This window comes from Catharus ustulatus, chromosome 9, assembly GCF_009819885.2.
Source record: "Catharus ustulatus isolate bCatUst1 chromosome 9, bCatUst1.pri.v2, whole genome shotgun sequence".
Classification (NCBI taxonomy): domain Eukaryota; kingdom Metazoa; phylum Chordata; class Aves; order Passeriformes; family Turdidae; genus Catharus; species Catharus ustulatus.
The window spans coordinates 30,063,412-30,086,034 of NC_046229.1; the positions used below are offsets into that span (position 1 = coordinate 30,063,412).

A 22,623-nucleotide genomic window follows, 5' to 3' on the forward strand; every position below is an offset into this window, starting at 1 on the left:
CATACAAGAACACTTCCCTCAGTTTCAGGTTCCAGGCATCTGTACATGAACAGAAAAAACAGGAAGTACAGAGCCACGGGTGCAGGCAGCAGTGTCTTTTCTACCACTCTGCAGATCTAAACTAACTGCTCATGGTTTCAAGCCACAAGAGGACTACAGAAGACCATCACCCTGTGTGCCTCCTCACAGGGGCTGGGTACTCACCCTCTTTTTCCACTTCTGGGAGGAGGACCACTGCGCCTTTCACTCCGGGGCCCTGAGAAATTCCTCCCTGGCTTGGCTGGCCCGTTGTTGCCACGTCGGTTCTGACGGTCTATTCCAGGCCGCTGACTAGAGAAGCTTCTCTTGGCTATTTCCCTTTTTGGAGCTCCAGCGTTTTCTCCTGCCTTTGCAGCAACCTGTGCTGCTGCATCTGCTGTTTTCTTCTCATCCCTTTCCCGCCTCTCATTGAAGTCGCTGCTTTCCGAAGCTGTTTCCCACTCTTCATTTGCCTGGTCTGAAGAATTCTGGTTGGACAAGTCTGGTGTCTTACTTCCTGACACATCCAGAGCAGGGTTGGAGGGCTCATTAACTGCATTATTGACTGTGGCACTCGTTGTGGAGCTGGTCACCACCTCACTGATTTTGGATGCTGCCTCTCTCTCTTTTAGGCGCCTGAAGCGTGGTGGCTTATCCTGCCTTGGAGGTCGGGCAGGCCTCTGTCTTCGTGGCCTCTCTCTGTTTGGATCAAACTTCCTCTCAAATTTTGGAGGTCTTTTATCAATTGGTATAGGACCATAATGCTCATTTCTTCTTGGAGGCTCCCCATCTTCTGGTTTAATGATCTCTGTTTGCCTGGGGTTCCACTGGTTGTCCCTGTAGGCCGGTCTCCTTATTGTGGATGGACGTGGGGGACGTCCCCCGGGATCCCTGCCGCCCCGTCGGTACATCCCCCCTCTGCCCCGTCTAGAAGGCTCTCCTTTAGGAAGGAATCCTGGTTTGGGCTTGTTCTCATAATCTCTGATGTATGTTTTTTCTAGGGATCTGTTGTCTACTCTTATATTGTTCTCAGGTTTGAAGGACAGGGGCTTTGGCGGTTTCTTGCCATCAGCTCTTTCTTCTCTTTTCGGGTGCTTGCCCTTGATGATGCTGTCTTTGTCTGAGAGCAGGGTGTCACTTGCACTCTCGTGCACTTCGCTGTCAGAATCTGTCTCCGAGCCGTGCTGGCGCCGCCGTTTGGGGATTACTTCAAAGTCAGAACTCTCACTGCGAGTTTCACTCTCTTCTCTCTGCCTAACAGGGCCTGAAGGCACATGCTCTGATCTAGGCTTAGGATCTCTGTAGTGTGGGTACTCTCTGTTATGGCCTCTGCTGCCCCGACCACGTCCTCCGTAAGAACCCCTGTAGCTACGGCCCCTAGAATAATACTCGCCACGACCTCTGCCTCTGTAGCCCTGATCTGGGAACCAGTCCCTATCCCTGGCCTCTTTCCAGTATGTCCTAGGTGGTAAGCCAGGCTCTCTTTTCACAGGCCTGGTTTCTAGGCGTGGTTTCTCCACCACCTCCTTGCTCACCACCTTCTCAGGTTGCTTGTCCTCCTTGCTGGCGGGAGCAGGGGGCTGTGCATGGGGCGGGGGCTGAGCGGCCGGCGGGACGGCCGGAGCCTGCGGGATGGCCGGGGGCAGCTGGCCAGTGGCTGCCTGGGCAGCTGGGAGCTGCTGCTGGACTGCAGGGGCAGGGGGCTGCACCACAGCTTTAGCTGCTGCCTCGGGCTGACTGCTCTCCTGGCTTGCTGGTGCTGGGGCAGCGTCCTGGGTTATCTTCTTAGCCACAGGAGTGCTGCTGGAGGCGGATCTCTCGGGCTCAGCCTGAGACGGTGGCACTTGAGGTGCTTCTTTTTTGTCACTTTTTTCAGGCTTGCCTGGTTTTTCACTAGCTGTCTTTTCTCCTTCCCTCTCCTTTCTCTGCTCACGCTCTTCTCTCTGTTCACGCTCTTCCTTCATATCCCTAAGCACAGGTTTCTTAATAGGACCCGATCTTCTCACTGGTCTGTCGCCACCTTCGTCTCGCCTGCCGTAACCTGGTCTAGGACCCCATCTTGTTTCAGACTTAGGTTTGAAAGTTTTCTCAGGTTTTGGTCCTTCTGACGTTCTATTAGTGATCAAAATTTCTTTTTTCGGTTTAATCTCAAGTCTCTCAATTGTCTCCTTTGCCTCAAGAGGTCGGTTACTTAATTTAGGGATATTTGCTGCTGTTTCACTCCTCTGCTCTTCTGATTTTAGAGAGTGACTTGAACCATGGGAAATGCTTCTCTTTAATGAAGAGTGACTTTCCCCCACAGGCACCAATTCTTCTGGAGAACTACGTGTGACCTTCTCACTCACTCCTTCAAAATTAACTGCTGTGTTAGGTGTGTCAGTTTGGAGAGGTTGTACATCTTCCAAAGGCCTGCTTGGAAACTTCTGTACCTCTACCTCTCCTGATTCTCTGAAAAATTCTGTCTTTGGATGAGAGTCCAACTGGTTGTGTTCTACAGGATAAGCACTGGCAGGGACAGCAACTCGTTCTTGCTCCAAGTGTGCCTCAGACCTAAGCAGAAAGCAATTAAGAGTATTAGCATGTGGGGAAAAAAAGTTTATTCAGACATAATTACTCAAATCAAATAATTTTCTATCAAGGATCCATGTCTGCTCTGGGAAGTAATAGGAAATAATTTTAAATGGAGCTGCCAAGTATTATCCAGATGGTAGCAGAGCCAAAATAATTTCTGAGTACTTCCAAGAAGCAGAGGAAAATCCTCACCATTCACCATGGAGTAAAGGCCAAAAAGGGACTTTTGCTTTATAGCACTTGTACTTAACACACCATTATTGAAACAAATACACATCGGGCAAAAGGTCTCTAAAATGGGGAGAAGAGAGAGCAAATGGGGAACAGAGAACACTGCAGGAATGTTCTACAGAACTGCAAATTCAAAATATTCTGGCAGACACCGTTCATCTAGGCTCATGATCCTAAACAAGGAGTAAATTTTCTAATTGTCTACAGAACACGCACGTGTTCTGTTTGGTACAACAGCACCAAGCACTCTGCATCCCCCAGTCACAACTCCTCCTTTCCTGTGCTGTGTGAAGCTACAACCTAGTCAGTCAACACTGCATTTTACAACCTGTGTGACTTGCAGAGTGGCACAACTGAGGCTTACCTCAAATCATCAGGCTCTTCTAAGACCTTGGGGGGAGAAGTGGACTGCTGGGACTCTGCGTGGGGGTAGGGGTCTGAGCCCCACATCATGCGCGGCTCTGACAGAGGCACGCTGTGCTCCCTCGCAGAGCGAGCCATGTGCTCAAACGAATCTGACCCGGCTGCTGAGCCCTCCAGCTGCTCTCTTCTCATCAGTGGTTTGGGAGGCATAATTCCTGTGGCAGAGGGAAGTTCAACAATTGAAACTAATTTAACTTTAGCAAAGAAACTGACCTCAACACAAACAAAATCAAAGGAGATACCAAGGAATGCTCTTCTGTCTTCTCTGATCTCCTTCCCTTTGACTGTGTTGAAACCAAAAGTCTATTCCCTGCCAGCCAACCTCAGACTGGCTAAATCACACTCAACACTTGTACCAACAAAAGGAAAAAGGTGTCTTCTTTCACTACAATGGGAAGAACCAGGCCTGTGGCCCACTAAACTCATGGATGGAGTTTCTGCTCTAACATCTGAATGGCAAAAGGCAAGATGAGTGTACGCACAGGCAGTTTTTTATACTCTATTATTCCAGCTTTTCCCCCTTGCACCATTTCAAAGAAATTCTGTAGTTTTCACTATCTCTGCTTAGCCTATTTCCTCCACTCATTCCTTGCACCCACTGAGGATACCCTTTTTCCCTTGCTCTTTAGCTGGGCAGGGATCTCCATTACATCACACAACAGACTTGTATTATTTGTGCCCAAGAGCTTCCCTAACTGCAAATCAGATGGTCAGTCCACAAATTAAAAAGGACTTTTTAGGGTGAAGAATCTGAAACCACAAATTTATTAAGACTCTGGAGCTGTTGATATGTAATTTAAAAATAGCAAAGTTTCACGGGATTTTTTAGAAAGCAATGTAGTGCCAAGTGCTAAGATGTAATGAAACAAATGGTAAATACACTTTTTCTCAGTTCAACCTAACTCTTGCCAGCTTTCTGTCTGGAACAAAGGAAGGTTTAATGCTGACATTCTCAATCATTTTAACTTTCACTCACATGCTGCAGTATGACAGCTGGAATTCTACATTATAGTCAAAGGTACACATCCTTATAGGACAATTTTAGTCACATATGACTACAATCCATTTTGTCTCAAACAATAAAATAATGTTGATTTCTTCTTAAAAACCCACCCATTCACTAAACAAAGTGTGATTAAGGAAAGACTTCTACTCCAAAACCAAGTAAATTCAACAGCCAAAAAATGTCCTCAGGATTACCTGGATGAATAGGAGGCATATCCATGGCAGGCCTTCCTGACATCATCCGTGGGTCCATGTAGGATTGCATCATGAGCCAGCGGGGGTCAAAGCCCATGGAAGCCAAATGCTGGGGATGGGGCTGCATGGGCTGGTAAAGGGGTCTGTGCTGGGGTGGTGGGACAGGGCCACTGGAAGGTTGGGAGGGAGCAGACTGTGGGAGGACACCTTGCTGCTGTTGCTGCCACTGCTGCTGTTTCATTTGCTCCTGCAGATCAAAAACCAGTATTACAGGACTTTCTGATAAGATGAGGACTTGAGCACAGTTCTAATAACCCTTGGAAACAACAAGCACAATTATCTCCAGAACAGCAAGTATTCTGAAAGTTAATTGCAAACATGCATCAGGATGAGCTAGGAGCAAAGGGAGAAAACCAGACTGGACAATTTACAACAGCCACAGTTCCAATGGTGTGCAGCTGAGGGACAGAACAACCTATACCTTGTGCATGCCATTAATGCAAAGCGCTCCTCAGACCACAGGACCCAAGTTCAACTGTGAGTGCCACAGCCTTTCAGGAAAAGCTGCAGAAATAATCATCATACTTCAGATTCTACAGGCAAGCCCAGGGCAATGCCAGTGTGGGCCAGCTTTAAAGCCTCTCCTGCCTTCTGCTCACTTACAGACCTTGCAAGTGACAACAAGTGTTTCAGGCAGGCAATTCCTGCCAATACTATTTTCTAGAAGCTAGAAACCAAAAACTCAGGATTTCTGAAACTCCTATGGTCACCTTCTTCAGAATGAGACAGAACACAGCATTCTTTAAATGAGCCTCCTTTTAATGAAGTGTTTTTTTACCTGCTGCCTCTGAAATCTTGGTGGTAATGACTTCTGGAACTGCTTAGAATAGCCTGAGGAGACAGCAGGACGAGGCTGAGATCCTGAGTCTGGCTCAGTCTCATGAGTCACCTGTGAAACTTCTTTCTCGTTCCGACCACTGTCTTGTCGAGTAAAGACTGCTTGATCTTCTGAAAAAAAACAACAAAAACCTATGTCAGACAACAGTCAATCTTAAAACTGACAGTTTCACCATAATGTCAGCTGAAGAATGTTCTAAAATGCCTGCCTTCTCTAACTTCACAGTCTCAGTTTTCAAAACCAGCAAAGGCACAAAACATCAAGGACAAGCCCTCAAAACAGAACAACTGCTGTTAATACACCTCTGTCTTTCTTAAACTTAAATACACTGGGAAACCAACCACTGGCATTTAGGTTGCAGCTATGATGTGATTTAAGAAGTGCTGTGCCAATGACACCATATCACATTTGCATCTGTTTTTCATGAACTAAGGTTTGGTTTTACAATCAACTGTACCCATTCAAATATAATATAACCTTACCAAGCACAGTCTAACAGTTTTCTTGTGGCATTCAAGTTTCAGTACAAAAAAAGTACCACTTAAATAGGTGCCCTTTGTGTCTACTTCTCTAGGCTTGCTGAAAGAACAGAATAGCTGAAATAATTTGCACTGCTTTTTAAGCAACATAGGTGGCTGACCCTTCTTTAGGAAGAGAAGAAAGCCTGCTTTTCTTTCTGTATTCCTCAAAGTCCAGCCTAAATCACAGAAGCCATTTTTCTCCCTAATCCTTTGAGCTGGGCAAACAGGCTTAGCTCAAAGGACAGTTATCAGCTGTAATGTGCCAGGAAAATAACTGGTCTATAGGTTAATCAGGTATGCAAATGAGACTTCCAGACAACAGCTATGCTCCATGACTCAGCTTTAAGAAGGACAACTCCTACTCGTGTGCAAGCATACCTTTTTCTTCCTTGTTATTCTTGGTTTCACTTTCTTGTTTTTCTGTTACAGGTGTTGCCACAGGTTCTACAGGCTCAGGAACCTCATGTGCTGGTTTGTCTTCTTCTTTCTCTTTCTCATTCTCCTTCTCTTCTTTCTCCACCTCTTTTTCCTTCTCTGTTTCCACTTCTTGTTCTTTTGCCTTCTCCAGTTTTTCTTTTTCTTCTTTTTCTTTTTCCTTCTCCCTTTCCCTCTCTTTCTCCTTTTCCTTCTCCCTCTCTTTTTCTCGCTCCCTCTCCCGCTCCCTCTCCTTTTCCCTCTCCCGCTCCCGTTCTCGCTCCCTCTCCCTTTCTCTTTCCCTTTCCCTCTCCCTCTCTCTCTCCTTCAGAGGGTCTTCCCGGGAGGGTTTTGGCACGCCGAATTTCTCGTTTAACCGTTTGAGCTTTTCAGCACAGGCTGCTTTTCGCTGCTCTTCCATTCTCCTCTCTTCCTCTTCTCGCCGCTTACGGGCTCGCTCCACCGCAGCTGATATCTCTGACTGCTGCCTTCTCCTCTGCTTCCAGATTTCATCTTCATCTGGTACTGGTTTAGGGGGAAAGGGTCCCTGCCTGCCCATCTGGCGATCAGGGGGAGGAGGGTGCTGCAAGGAGAAAAATGAGTCAGGTGTTACATAAGCAGCCAGCTGAAATATTACTTTTTAACTATTTGTCAACACAAGTGTATCTGCATGGCATCTTTAAAAAGCAAGACTTGTAAGAAAAAGCCAGCCCCCCTCTTCCTGATCTGGTTGAGACTCTCACAACCTGAGAGGTACAGACTCACTTGGGCTCATGTCAGCTCTCCTCCCCATCACCATCAAGGCAAAGCAACAGCCAAGATCACAAACATATTTTAGATTTGGTTACAGGCTGCTCTAAATCTCAGACAAAAGCCCCTCAAGGAGCCAAGGAGTTTCAAGGTAGCTCAAGATAAGAGAGATTTTAGTTCACATTTCACTTGGGACTTCATCTCCGCATCTTCTGTCTTGGCAGCCCTCCCTCCAGCACTGTTCCCATGCACCTGTCCTCTCCAGTTCCCAAGTGGGGCTGGGTAACAAAGCTCTCAAAATTCAGCTTTACACAACTTCAGCACAGCTGTGTTGGGGTCCCATTCCTGCCAGCCTCAGATACTATGATCATTTTACTTGTTAAAGGAAAGGTTTATCATGGTGTGAAGCATATTTTTTTTTTTCCATCTAAATCCCTCCACTACAGCATTAAAGAATTTAACTCAAGGAAGTAAGGACAATTCTAATCTTCCTTACCGGTGGTAGAATAGATTTTGGAGGAGGAGCAGGGCCACCTCTTTCATGTATAGAAGGCTGTGGTGGACCTCGATCCTGTTGGGTCAAATACAGTACCAGGGTTAAGCAAGCTTCTAACCACACCAAGCTGAAAGCTTTTAGATTTACTGTTTTCTACTGCATTAAGATACTGCAGCTAATTAGGCATCTGCATTCATCACAAATCTGCATACAAAAAAGGGGCAGAAACATTTTCACTTTTATGTACTGAGAGCTGAACAATGTTCCTGTACCATTTTTCTTTAGACTCAGTGTAACATTGAGCCTTAAAGAATAGTGTGATCTTTAATACAGAGAGAAAGTGCAAGTAAAACCAATCCCAGATTTCCTATCTTCCTTATTACTGGTGTCAAGAAAATATTTCTGGGAAATTCTCAAAACCAACAGTAGCTTTTCCTGGGGTGGGGGGTGGAAACAGGGCTGTAGCAGGCATAAATTGAGGTAGATGGTAATATTCCTCTACTAGAGGAAACAAAAAATGGGTGAGCTGATGATGGTCTGTATACTATCCATTAGCATGAGAAGTGAACTCACATTACAGCTAAGTTGCACTGCAGAAAGTGGACCATGATAGTAAAAACATCCTCATGCCCATGAAAAATGTGTAGGTTATTTATCCACTGGCTTCATTCAGTTCCAGAGATGGACAAGAGCACTGAGCCTGTCAGCTGAGCCCCAGTGCCTGATGCAAGAGCTCTCACCCCTCAGGGGTGTGGGGCAGGACACACTACATAAAAAGCCAGGCTATTTTTGTGCTGCAACCAGAGGCAGCTAAGTTGTCTGAGCAGCACCTGATCAGTTAGCACAGCTCAGATAATGCTTTCAGCAGCTAATGCCTTCCTTCATGTTCATAACCTTAACTGACCTGACAGTTTGGAAAGACACCTGAGTCAGAGCTCTCCTGACAAGGCTGCTGCCACAGGAGCTGAAGAGAAGAGCACACAAACCTGATCAAGCTGAGAGCTTTTGCTGTAAGGCCCTTTGGCTGCTGCTGTGGAAACCTGGGTTGCAGACTTGGCATTTGTCTGTTCTTCTGTTTCCTTCTGGCCATCAGGACTCTGGGCATCTTTTGATGGTGTTTGTTCATCACTATGTGCAAAGAAATAAGAAAATCGGAATGCATATCCACACAGGTATTTGGTGCTTTATCTCCTTGCCTCAGTGTTTCTTAGGATAAATTCTACTCCACACCCAGCTGACTGAAGTCTGCAGGCAGTTTAGGCAATTTAATACAGTATGGAATTACTAGAATTAGTACTACTGGAATGAGTACTTGCACTCATTTAATTTAATCTTTCCAAAATCTAGTTAAGTGACATTTCACATCTAATTGGCAAGACCAACTCACCCACTTTCCTTCTCCTTCTGACTGCTTCCTTGCTCATCATCATCACTGAAATTCAACTGCTCAGTGTAATCCACTTCACTCTGAGCACCTGATGCATAAACAAATGTTCAATTAATCTTTCAGAAACATTCAGCATACAAATAGCAGACCATTAATCTGATGTTCCTACCTGCCCAGCCTTCATCGGCCTCAGCATCCAAATTATCAAATTTATCAAGCTCTTTGAGCTCACTAGCACTGAGAATGGATGGGCGTTCAATCGGCTCTGAGCACCATGACGGTGGGCCCCTTCCCCTTGGGCCTCTAAAAAATGAGAGAAACAAAAGCCACTGTCACTACTTATCCACAAATGACAGAGAAAAGGTCAGCCTGTATGACCATTAGTTGAAATATACAGTAGTGTTGTTTCAAGCACAGTGAACTCTCATCCACATGTGCAACTACCAGAATTCAAATAATTACTCTTGCATGTGCACAGCTATCCTCCATTATGGAAAAACACACAAGTGGAAAATTAGTTTTGTTGTGCATATAGAGTTTGAATTTAATTAGCAAGCATTAAAGTTGAGAAGCAGGAATTGACTACTTTCACTGTAACAATAGAAAAGTCCTTTTATGGGCAAAATACTGGTTGAAGTTTCAAAGATGTTCCTGCAAGTGACTGCTGCTCTTCACAGTCAAAAATCCTGTGATATGCAGAACTGCCTCAAGTTTTGCAGTTGAGCTCTCAAACTCCATGGCACCGTTCCACATAAGCAAAACTTGGGAGACTGACCAGTCTCAGTCCTTATGCAGTTATAATGCCCACTGAGATACTCAGTACAAAGGATTTCTTTTTAAAATTAAGTCACAGAGTTCATACCCAGACAAAAACCACCACCACTTGTATGTTTCTTACCTGCTAGGCTCAGAATTAGGAAATCTTGTTGGACCTTGCATGGAGGGAGGATATGCCATTCTGGGATACTGATTAAACATCTAAAAAGGGATTAAAAACAGGAGCCATTCATTAAAAAGTATCACTGCATTAAGTACACTGAGACCATCTAAGGAAGTAATGGAAATAAAGCAATAGAGACTCTTCACTCAAGACATATCACAAGTGGGTGACCTCAAGTACCCAAAGGGAAGTGACTGGAAGTGTTCATCAACTCCTGACAAGTTCAAACTCCATGTAGCAACAGGTAGTCACATCCTGTGAGGGGCTGGCTTTCAATCCTGCCTTTCCAGCAGAACTGATAAGAATTCCATGCAGGGGAGAGAAAGGGGTGTAAGAAAATCCCACTAGCCAAAACCCAATCCCTGCTGCTTAAAAACTGTTCATGCAAGCATCACTCACATAAGGAGGCATCATTGCTCTGTACTGGGATGAGATAGGTGGCTGCTGTTGGCCATTCAGCTTGGGCTGAGGGACCTGTGGCAACCGCACATCCCTCTTGTCTCCTGCCTTCTGGCCATCGTTTTGTTCTGCTGGTGTAGTGCTGCCATCTTCTTGTCCCAGAGCCTTAGCTTCTTGATCTGTTGGAAAACCAAGAGAGTTGCTCTTATTATCCCCATCCCTCCAACTAGTAGCATCTGCATGGACAGAATCAGCACAAGAAAAGCCAGGAATAGACTTGAAATTGCAGATTGCCAGCCAGGGATGGTGCAGAACACGTTGCTCCCACGCAGTCCTTGGTGACACAGCAGACACATCTGCTCCTATCTGCTACTGAAACAAGCAGTGGTCACTCAAGAATCAACAGAAGTTGCTTCCTGATCCTCTTCAACCCTAGGTCCAGCTGTGTGCCTGAAGGGTCAGAGCTAAATTTATGGACTGCTCTAGTTGTCCCATTCTACCTTCCAAAACACAGCGCAATTTAGGAATAATACTGACTACAGCAAGAGAAAGAAAACAGATTTAGCTGTGCTAAGTGGGCCACTGTTGACTCAGTGTGAAGATGCTGTCAAGGCAAAGATCAAGGTTCCTAAACAGCAAAGGCCTACCAGGAAATTCTCAAGCAGCTCAAAAAGAAAGGTAATGCACAGGTATATGTACAAGTGAAGACAGGTATAGTCTGGTTTGCATCTCTGCCTGGTAAGTGATAAGGGCTGTACTTCTGGTATGAGTGTCTAGCAAATTGTCCAGGGAAAGCCAGGGATTTTAATGACTTATCATTTTTGCCAGGCACTCCATTATTTTAAGACTTTCTGCCTGCAGAGCACAGGCTAAGACCAAAAATCCCCACCAGAGTAAACTTAGCAGCAGTGCTCAGATCAATGGAGACCAACAAAAATTCAGAGACACACTGTAAAAAATGTTCCTTTAGGGACACAAACCCTTTAAGCAGTGTTAAACTCTGCTCCTGAGTATCCATTACAGTTCTTGCACTTATCTTTGCTGGGAAGCACAGCTGCTAAAGGGAGACTGCTTGCCAAGTTCATTTAGCTTTCTGCTGTCAGATGGGAAAGAAGGGCTTAATATAGCACGTACAGTGCTGACCAAAACTGTAACTGCCTGCAGGAGGCTGAACAGACACGTAGCTGCTCTCATTTGGTGCTGGACACCTCTCCCATTTCCTGACAATTTATTCTTTAGATTAAAATCAAGAGAAGACATGAATCTTGGTCTGCAGGACCTGACAAACAAATCAAGGCCTGTAACAAGGAAAGGAGTTAGGGATTCCCTGAGAGCCCAAGCCTTCTAAAGTGCCTATCACTGGCAGTGCCAGCCACAGTGCAGGACCTCCAGTCCATCAAACCTCATCAAAACCAAACTTGAGGGAGAAAGGAATCTTGTTTTCCACTGATAACAAGCACAGTCCCAAATACCTTCCCATTAAAGGGATCTGGGGAAGAAATACACATTTCTTGCAGGAGAGATGTAAACCCAGCACTGTTATGGTTGTTTTCACCAGATCTAATCCCTCACTGCTGAAACAGATCCAGCTGGTCAGAGCACTGCATCCAGGAGCTGAAGATGCCAATGCCTTCCAAGGCACAACCCACTCTTCTGGCATCCTGCAGACTGAACTTCCTCTGCAGGAATTTTCAGGCTCCACTCTTACGAGTACTATGAACTTAAGGCCAGCCCTGATCACCATTTGTGTAATTAGTTAATTCTAGGAGAGTTCTTTAAAGAGGTATATTACCTGCATCAGCAGCTGAAGTAAGAAAATGCCAGTATTGTGCAACTAACAAATGTTCCTCAGAGCACAGCTACAGTACTGAGTAGACTGGGAAAATGGGAAGTGATAGGATTAAACTCACTACTTTCCACACACCAGGAACACAGAAAAGCAGCATAAAGCCCCAAATATCCATTTCTTCTGTGTAGGAGCATGCTGATTGAAACAACATATTCATCAGTTTCTTCTCCACAGGGCACAAGCAGTAAGTTCCACACAAACCAATCCAATTTCACAACAATTTGTAGCTCACTCACTCTGTGGTCGCAGGTTGGCTCCTGATCCATCTTCAGCTGCATCCTTATCTTTGCCTGACTTTTCCTGATCCCCAGCTGCCGGCAGACTAGGGAATTCTTGCTGGAAATAACTATTGATTGGAATAGGTGGACCTGCACAGCAAGAGATTCACAGAGTCACAACTTGCTGTAGTCAAAACAGTTCAGAAAGCAACAGAAACCTGATCATCCTTTAGAAGTGAACATTAAAGCTTTAAAAGAAGAAAATTAAACATTTAAATGTTAAAGCCACAGTCATTTACTGGCAATATAAAGGATTCATATTTGCTACCAAAGTTGTTACATTTACTAGACCAACTATCACAGCTGTAGAGGCTGAGAAAAATCCAGAAGCACTAGAGTAACAATGGACAATGGAACAAGACTTAACCCAGGGTGTACCTGGAGTTCCTCAGCTCTGTAAACACTTTTCCCCACTCCTTCCGGACAAAGATTTCCTTCTTTTCACTCTAAAACTATAGTCAAGAATGGGAAACTGTGTAATTGCAAACACATTAATGATTAATTGCTATTCTAGTAAGAAATCTCCAGGACTTTAAAAGGCCACAGCTTTTCCATTATGAGAAAAATATCAGAACAACATTCTTTGATTTTTAAAACCCTTGACATCATACTCAAGATTGGAATTCAAGACTTCTGCTGCACATGGTATAGAAGCAACATATATAGGTTGTCTTCCTTGTCAGAAGGTTTTGCTGGCATCTGCTTTGCACCAATTTTCTCCCCACACACATAATGTATAGTGACCTATTAGATCAGCAGCATTTCTGTGCCAAATCACCAATAATCTGAGTGGGGATTTCTATTCCAACAGCCTGTTCCTGTACCTGTCTCTACTGCTGACTACTCTAAAGCTCCATGGATTATGGGAGAGCAAACTCACAAGGATCTGAGTATATGGTGTCCAAAACACCCCAATCCCTACAATGAGCTTTTTTTTTTTTAACAACTACAGAAACTTCTGTTCTCTCCAACCTCTGAAAGAATCATTCACAAAGGTAAAATGCAGGGATCCCAGTGGGCCTCTATTCGCTTGGTTTGTCTTTTTTAAGAGTTAAAACACTGGATAAATTCCTTACTCTGTGCTCTGTAAAGGTATGTCAGCAAATACCAGTATTTATCCTTGTGTCTACAAATTTCCTTGAACTCTTTCAATTTTCATCCTGATTTCACACACTACAGACCATATTAACTTTTTTCTTAAAGGACACAGGACTGTTGCTGTTCCCAAGCAGTTACATCCAGTGACCTGCTCAATGGGAAAGAAAACCAGTCCCACTAACCAGATGACCTGCCAGGCAAGGGAGCCCCTTCTGAGATCCAGTGGCATGCAACATTCATGAGTTCTATCTAACTTGAAAAATGCTTTCTGCTCAAGCCTACACAGTGCACAACAACATTTTAATGGCAAAGTAACAGCACCAGAGATCTCCCTGACTGTGTTTAAGCTACAAACCTGAAAAAGTCAGACTGGCTGCCAGCAGTTCAGGAAGAAGTTAGAAAATTCAAAGATATTTTGGTAGTATTTGCTCCAACTTTTAGCTGAAGCATTTCATAAGTCTTTCCCTTCTCCATGGCCACCAAGAGGATCAGAGCAGGGTTTAGCCTTGCCCCACTCAAGTTTTACAAGAGGCAGCTGGACAAACTGCAGGTTCTGAGAGCCAACTGCAGCTCAGGAAAGCAGGAGCACAACAGGTGGATCCTGGCTTTCCAACCCAGGACAGCAAGCAGCAGCTGCTGCCAATTCACATCCAGTGCTGCTTCTTGAAACAGCAAACCCAGAGCTGCATTAATTGAATGAAATGAGGGTGCCATCTGGGCTTGGCACACAGCTGCCATGGTAACTATGAAATAATTAGCTAAATGCATTTTGAAGCTACTGAGCCGAATCACTATTTCCTGTGTCATGGAGATGATCTTATCAGCTTCTGCAGGAAGATCACTCTGCATCAGTGTTAATTCATTTGTTTTGTTCCACAGAAATCCTATAAAAGCTTAAAGGAACAAAACTTCTATTTTTGACAGCAAAACACTGAACATTAAGCAGCAAGAAATGGGAGAATCTAGAATTGCCACTTTCAATTCTTAGTGCAAAAAAGGCCCAAATCATTAGATATGGGATGTTAAACTCCATATGATATCTACAAAATTACCTCCATTATATTAATATATTATTATTTTAAGATGCCTATTCAGAAAAGAACTCATTTCTTCAACTGGAAAGCCTAAACTCCATTTTATAGCCCTGGAAAGCTCACAAATTTCAAACTTAAGGAATAAAACACATTTCTCTGTCTCCATTATGATAAGTTTTAAGTTACCTCTCACTCTACAAGCATTTTAAAAAATCTGCCGAATATTTAGTTCTTATCTTACATCTGTAATGAAAACACTCAAGCTAAGAGTCACATTGATGGAAACAATTTTCCATCCTTTCATCCAATTATGTTAAATAACCCTCAAAACACACCTTTTATGTTTTTCCCAGAAAGAAAACTACTTTAACACTATCACTTTGATATAAAATAACAAAGGAATTTATAAAATGAAGGGAAAAGTAGTGCTATTTCACAGGTTTAAACAGAAACAAAACTACATGCACTTTGCACAAAATGATCCAAAACTGTGATCAGAATGACCACCACCTGTTTACAGCTGTTCTTCCCAAGCCAAAATTTGTTGTATTCTAAGAACTGTGATTTACCCTCCTCACCACAGCCACACTGAAGATTTTATGGTGCCACCACCACTTCCCTGTCTATTCAAAAAAGGTGATTACATCAGCTTTGTAAAAGTCAGTCAGACCTGCTGATAAATCCAGTGGGGATGGGCTCATTTCCCAGTCTGGAATGTTGCTTCCACGACTTTCCCCAGTCCCAACTGGCCTGGCCAAGCCTCAAGGCACTGCTGAGTGTGGGGGTCTCTCCCAGCACAGCCCCAGCCTGGTACCCAGTGCAGAGCCCCTCCACCCTGAGCAGCACTCACCGTCTTGTCCCCCTGGCTTGGTGTTGGCCCAGGATTTGGCAACAGGAGCTGCTTCTGGAGGAGCAGGAACAGCAGGTTTTGGCTGTGTCTGCGGCACGTCTGGCTGTCTGGAATGACAGGAAAAGCACTTGTGAATACAAGAGGATGAGCACAGAATGTCAGGATGGCTACTGCAAACAAGAGAATAAAATAAGGGAGCTGTGCAGCTGAAGAACCAATAACTACTTTTCCTCAGAAAAGGCATTTTCTCACATAAAAGGAGTTGTTATAGTAACAGTTAAAAAATTGAATAAATTAGCTAATTATTTCAAGATTCCATCTCCCAAAGAGAGGAATGAATGAAAATGGCTGGGAAGAAAATGCAGCCAGGCATGAACTGAATTACAGCTTCTAAAGAAGTGTATTGGACAATCACAAAAACAATCCATCTACAACCATCGAAGGGAATAATTTAGATTAATGTTCTCTTGCCTTGGGAGTTAACAAAGGAAAGCACTTCAAGACCACCATGAACTGAGAGAAAGAAGGCAAATACATGTCAGGAATTACCAAACAAAAGGAGCTGATAAGGAAAGCTAAAGACACCATGAAAAACTCTTATGGGTACCATGAACTAGAGCCCAGACCCTTAACTCTTACGAAATGGTCTCAGTCTCACCACCTTAACAATGAAGAGGCACAAGCACTCTTTTTGTCCAGTGTAAAAACTCCAGTGCAAACAAGCCCTTTCTAGTCTGCAGACTCAGTCATATTGTTCAACTTCTTTCAATGAAGGCTATTTCTGAAATCTGCATATTCAAATAACTTAAGACTCAAAGTATTAGTGTCTAAAACCAACTAAGCCTAACCCTCCAGCTCCTTAGTAGGAACTTCTGATAAAACAGGAACTATGGGGCAAATCTTGTAGTCTAGAATCACTTTATTACACCAGTGAAGAGAGCAGCAGTGTGGTATCATGTCATTGAACTGACAAGAAACAACTGTAAATGCTTCAAGTAGATCCTAAAGTGATCCTAAATTTCTGAGGACTACCACCAAGAAATCAGTTCCATGTGGGTTCTGCAGTGACCAATCCAAAGCACTACACAGGACTCTCAGAACTGACAGAGAAGCAAATACCATTAAAAAGATCACTGCTGAGCAGAAACACACAAGCTTCTCATAGGGATAATGAAATGCAATTTTCATATTCCAAGAGAGCATTACAATCTAGAAAAAAAAAACTGTTCTTTTTTTTTCTATTTTTCACTTGCATTTTCTTACAGCTGCACATTTTCTAAGCAGGCTTTGGGGAATTTATGACTTACATGCTTGTACTTTGTCACATAAGCGAACAAGAACAAGACTCTTAAAGAAACTACTCCTTGCATTTCTGTTTCAAACACAAGCCCATTTAGAATTTTAGTTATCCAAGCACTGCCCTGCAAATATGGATGAGGGAAAAGAACTCAGCTGAATTAATCAAATCAATACACAACAGCCTGCACTATCCAGGAAAGAGACTGAAGCAATACCCACAGAATGAGTGACAACTCGAGAAAGCACTAAAATAATTTTCATAATTACAGGGAACAACACATTCATGTGAACTCTTCTGCAATGATACAAGAGAAAAGGCATTAAACTAAAGCAAGCTGTTATCAAGATGTAACCTTTATCTGCAACACTTCTGAGAGGAACAATAAAACACTTCACATGTAAACAGCAGCACTTCAAGCACACTGGAATATCACAAACACAGCAGTAGTCAAACAAATGATCTTAAGATCTGAGCAAACACATCAGATGGTTCAAATTTAGGAGAATTTTCTCATGGCTTGGGAATACACATCTGCTCCTGGGAATAAATCTCTCCCCCACTAGTTTTACTTGTATGTGGACTCTGAGGCCTTTATCAGAGTAATACATGTGAAAACAAACAACTCCCAGCTGCAGATAAGGGACAGCTATTCATTTGTTTGTAAACAGAGTATCAACTATGGTATCTTCTGACACACGGCCATGGAAAGGCCTGTTTTAGTCAAACAAGCTACAGCTCAACACAGATTTAACAGGGCAGAGTGTAAGTGACCTTGAAGTACAGGGAGATGTAAAAACAGGGTAGAAAACAGTGAATCTCGAGTTTCAGAAGTTTAAAATAAAAGGCTAAACACAACATGATATGCCTGAAGTCTAACAGCTTTTCAGAGAGATGTCAAAAATGGGTATTTAAATGTAGGAATGTATATAAAGAACAATAAAGGGAGAGAAAAGATGGGGAAGGAAATCTTTAAGCCTCATACTTTGCTTTCACAAGCACCAGGAACATACAACCACTGTCCCTAAATTCCAGTGGTTTTCACAACAACTTGTATGAAAAGAATTAACACTTAAACCTTGCTTCCACTTAGGTAGTGAGAATCACATCCTATTTCAAACCTACTTTATAAAATAAAACTGCTTTAAAATACTTTCCAGTCAGAAACTGTCAAGTCTCAGTTTCTATTTAGTTTCCTCCTGTGCAGGGCCAGGAGTTGGACTCAATGACCCTGATGGGTCTCTTCCAACTCAGCATATTCTATGACCCTTTCATTCTATTTTCTTTAGCTGTAAAAATGTGAAACAAATCTAGCACATCAAACTGCACTAAGCATGGGAAATTTGTTAATATAAGGTATACAGTGCATCAACACTGCCACAATTTCTGTTGTTTGTATCAGGTATTGGAGGAGACTGGAACAACAGTGTAGAGCTTAAGATAAGAAAATTTTGAGTGTGTGTAGAATTTATAGTATTCTAGCAAGAAAAAAGTGCAAACACTAAGAACCATTAGGAAAATAAAGCAGAGGTTTAAACAAACAAATGCAAACCAAGAATTTTTGAGTTTTCCCTGCCATACATCAGCACAAGCACAATTCAGTGGATTTTTGCACGCTCTCATGAACTTGCAAGCTATTCTCTGATTTTCCTGCAGTGTTCCTTGGGATTTCAAGACAATTTTATTTAACAAGCTGAGGTACTTCCTGTCAGTAGACATCAAAACTTAAATGTCCAAGGAAATATTCTTCCCTTCAAATGGAATTTATAAGCAGAACATTTTCAATTTATTTGTGGAGGTTTTTTTTTAGCTACCCCTCTACTAGCAAGATTCTTCCTCACAGAAATGAACAGTGGTGCTATTTCCTCTCTGGTAGCTATGCTGAGGACACTGTAGTGTAGCAAATTTCTTCCCAGGTCCTGCCAATCTCAAGTTTTGGGCAAACCTGAGAGAAATAGCCCAGCAAATCACAGCAGAGCTCAGTGCTCACTTACTTCTCTTCTTCGTGCTGTTCTTGTTTTGAAGCCCATCCTGTGCCATCTTTAGGCACAATGTTCACATTGGGGTCGTTGCCTTTGTTCTCTGCTTTGAGGCTGGGCAGATTAGCTGGGGGAGGCATCCTCCTGGAAATAGCAACTTTTCCAAGACTCTGCAATCCATGGCGTGCGGCAACTGCGTGCCAGAACAGAAAGTGCAAGTTAACAACTCTGTTTAGGCAGAGCTACATAAAAACGTTTTGTAAGAAAGTCAGAAAAACTTCAGAGTGTTAAGAATCAAAAAATTAAAAGGTTTCAGAATTTAGTATTTTAAAAAGGGAATTGAAAACACTTGGTTTGGGAAAACCTGAGTACTTTCTGAGCGGCAAGTCATTATGGTTAGGCTATTCCAGAGATTAAAAGGGATATATGGCCCCACCTTTATACACAACATTCAGTGAGAGAAAGCTAAAGAAGCCATTTATAATATGATGTTAATGTTAAGCATTATTCTCTTGCTCTTATGGAGCTTAATGTACATTGATGAGTGCAGGAATGCCGCTATGGTCCAGCCCATTTCTTTTCTGCTGCAGATTTCAGCTGGCAGATGCTGCCCTTGCAAAAACATTCCTACAAATTGTATTTACTCCAGACCACAAGTACAAAGCCAATGCACCCCACAGGACTTTCAACCTTCCAAGTAACCAACTCAGGGAACAAGCACACGTTACTGCCCTGGGTAAGCTGTATCATAACAAACAGCTCAGTTTCAACTTTCAAAAATGTTGTTTCAAATTCAACAAGCTTGGGCACAGTTTTTCTCTTTTACACACAATGTAGGCAACTTCGTCCAGTCAAGTTCAAAACCTTCAGAACGTAATTTCCCCCATGGTTCACCATTCTATGACTCATGAAAAAGCAGGCTCACAGTCACTTTATTTGACATACTAGTTTAAGTTTTAGCCAGTGTATGTCCAAAAATCAAATCCCTGAGCTGGAAGTGAGCATTGCCTTTTCCTTAATTAAGCACTTCTAGCATGGTAAATGTTAATGGAGTAAAATGCACAGCTGGGGAATGGCACATCTTTATTTACCCACATTTTACTTCCTACTAGACTGCAAATGCTCTCTCTCAACTGACACTCCTGTTTACAGCTAAGCAGAAACTAATGAATGCTGCCTTCCACAATCCTTCCACTTCACTGCTGCACCAAGCAGTTATGAAAAACCATGCTGTGGTTAAGTGCTCATATACTCTGCACTCTTAATTAGCACTGCAGCAATGATGAAACTGAAAGAATGCAATTCTAAAGAGAGCTTACTCACCTGTGGTTTTCTGAGTTTCCAGTGACTTTCCCTTGTAAGTATTAAACAGACTGAGTGTTGCATACTTTGTTTTTCCATCCTTTGCTTTTGTGCTCTGGCCTGACTTTTCCGACATTTCGCTGGAAACTCATCGAGTCTGGTACCTCCCGTTCACTCCTCAAAATCTGCCTGTAAAGAAAAACAACACAAGTAAAGCAATTTGAACAGGAGCCAACACTTAAGTCAGAGTTCACAGGGTACAAGTGGACAGCAGATTTAACACCATTAGCACTGTTTCATTTAAGCATTCTGCAGGATGCCAAGGAATGCATTAACTCCAGAAACCTTATCCTTATGTAACACCAGGAATTTTGAAGAGTTTCTATCTCTTCAATATGAATGTCATAAAATCAGGAGGGTCAGCATTTAATTAACATCTAACACTGTTAAAGTGGTAAATACCATCCATGATTTCACTAGAAAATGAATACTAAAATCCCAATCCCAAACTCCACAAACACACAGAATTTCCACCAGCAGCTCCTTCCCCACTGGGGAAGCTCAATGACCTCACCCACTCCCAAAGCCAAGTTCTGAGACACAATTAACAGTTAGTGCAGTACAGCATTTCTGGAATTTGCTTCTTTTTTCCCCAATTAAAACCATCATGAAACACAGCAGACAGAGACTAAACACAGAGAGTAAGAATTTTTCGTCTGTCAAAACTAGAACACAGTACGCTCAGATGGGGAAAGTGAGAATTCCTTAAACCAAGAGTTGCACTATTCTTCCTGCAGCAGTAAATTACAGGGCTGGTGCAGCAGGTCATTTCTCTCCTCCCTCCTTTCCCCAGGATAACATCCCTTGAGAAAAAGAAGCCAGTAATTAACTGTGATACTTCTCTAGAAGCTCGTGGAAGGAACTTGCAGGGTTGCTGCTCATCACCAGGCAGGAACACAAGTGAGCATTCACTCAAACAGAACATTATTATACAAGCTGATTTATCTTAACAGTAAAAAATCCTGCTACCCTCTTCACAACAACAATTTTTAATCTATTTCTATATGAATTCCAGAAGAGTTATATGTATATAACTCAAAGACTTGTGTTTCATTCTAAAAGCAGGCAGAAGAAGCAAGACATCCTGCTCAAACCCTTCAGTGGTCAAACTCCCATGTCAAACTCAGAGCTGCAGATCTTCAAAGGGAACTTGATTGACATTCAAGGTGCTCATGGATTAAGAAGAGTCTGCAAGGACAAGCAGTCTAAAGAACAAAGCACTCACTTGGTCATGACAGATATTCAGCAATGTCAAAAGACCATGGAAATTTCATTGATATAGGAATGGTAACATTTCTATCCTCCTCAGCCTTCTACCTCAATTTACAAGCTGTGATTGAAAAGAAATTAAGATGGCAAATAACCTTGGGATGGTTCAGTTTCAGCATAACTTGGGCCAGAAGCTTTTCTATTACAATCCATGCAGACTGCTGCAAAGGGGACAATCTCCAGCTTTGTATGGGGCCACATACACGGCCAAGAAATATATTCTCCCCTCAGAACAAGACAGCAACTCCCAGATTAGTCAGCATTTGGCTATTTCAACAGCAAGTGTTACACCAACAGTTATTCTATGTGTCATCTAAAAATATGAAATGTGGGATGGGAGCAGGGTGAACCCAGCCCACCGAGCAAAACAGACTCAGGCCAAAAATTTAAACTGTATGAGCTGTTTGCACTTGGAAGAAGCTGTGAGTGTTTGTAGTGTGTGACTTGACACAGTTAAAGCATCACCTGGAAGCTGGTTTGCCACCCTGTGCTCCTGGCAGTTACTGCCCAGTACCTTCTCTGATGCTCCAGGATGACTGTGGTGGACTCTTCATCATAAATATGAGGCTGGGAACAGAGAGGAACAGAAGAGTGGAAGGGAAAGAGTCTGCCAGGGTCTTACACAGACATTTTACTGAACACCTTATGGCAAACTGAGTCTCCTTATAGAAGAAAAGGCCAGTGCAGAGCCTCATGTGTGATCTAGGCTCAGCCTGATGAACGAGTCTGCCTGGATTCAGGTCTCCAGACAGGCTGCAAGCAGGAGTCTGGCCATGAATAACACTGATGGGCAAAGCCTGACATGTTGAATTGCAAGTAACTACTGGGGCAGCCTGGAGAGTGACTGGCTGCTTGAAATCTGCTCAGCTGATAACTCCCCAAAGATAAGCTTGCCTAAAACCATGTATCAAACTGGCTGGGCTTTTTTCCTGTACAGGTATTTGAGCAGTGAGCTTTGGTTTCCAGTGAAAGCTGGTGGCCTCAGTGTAGTTTTATTTGGATAGATGAGGGATAGCCTAGCAGCCAAGTCTGTGGTTGGAGTTTAGATCATGTGTTTATGATACAGAGTCCACCACAGTCATCCTGGAGCATCAGAGAAGGTACTGGGCAGCAATTGCCAGGAGCACAGGGTGGCAAACCAGCTTTCAGGGGAGCCTGTAACTGTATCAAGTCATACACTACAATCACTGTGCTCACACATTCTTTCAGGTGCAAACAACTCATCCAGAATTTTAATTTTTGGCCCAAGATTCACCCCAGACAAGGAGTTTGAAAACAAGAAGTAGTTTCACAATGGTGAATAATCTATAAACTGGTAAACAAAATGAAAATAAGATCACTTGGGTCATTTTTTACCCC

General features: G+C 43.1%; 1 protein-coding gene across 13 annotated transcripts in view; it reads right to left on the minus strand.

The window, feature by feature from the left end:
• PRRC2C (proline rich coiled-coil 2C) overlaps positions 1-22,623 on the minus strand; it is a 68,618-nt gene that overhangs the window by 32,522 nt on the left and 13,473 nt on the right. For 12 of the 13 annotated variants that reach the window (XM_033067768.2, XM_033067772.2, XM_033067770.2 and 9 more), the window contains exons 2-16: positions 19,957-20,124; positions 18,649-18,826; positions 15,358-15,464; positions 12,334-12,465; positions 10,249-10,427; positions 9,808-9,887; positions 9,079-9,212; positions 8,910-8,997; positions 8,509-8,650; positions 7,523-7,597; positions 6,241-6,859; positions 5,282-5,451; positions 4,444-4,690; positions 3,185-3,398; positions 205-2,568 (exon numbers count right to left, since the gene is read on the minus strand). In XM_033067768.2, the coding sequence (XP_032923659.1) occupies positions 205-2,568; positions 3,185-3,398; positions 4,444-4,690; positions 5,282-5,451; positions 6,241-6,859; positions 7,523-7,597; positions 8,509-8,650; positions 8,910-8,997; positions 9,079-9,212; positions 9,808-9,887; positions 10,249-10,427; positions 12,334-12,465; positions 15,358-15,464; positions 18,649-18,826; positions 19,957-20,071 (4,844 nt within the window). In that variant the 5' untranslated portion in view covers positions 20,072-20,124. The remainder of the gene's footprint in view (positions 1-204; positions 2,569-3,184; positions 3,399-4,443; positions 4,691-5,281; positions 5,452-6,240; positions 6,860-7,522; positions 7,598-8,508; positions 8,651-8,909; positions 8,998-9,078; positions 9,213-9,807; positions 9,888-10,248; positions 10,428-12,333; positions 12,466-15,357; positions 15,465-18,648; positions 18,827-19,956; positions 20,125-22,623) is intronic. The other variant, XM_033067765.2, reaches the window with a different exon arrangement.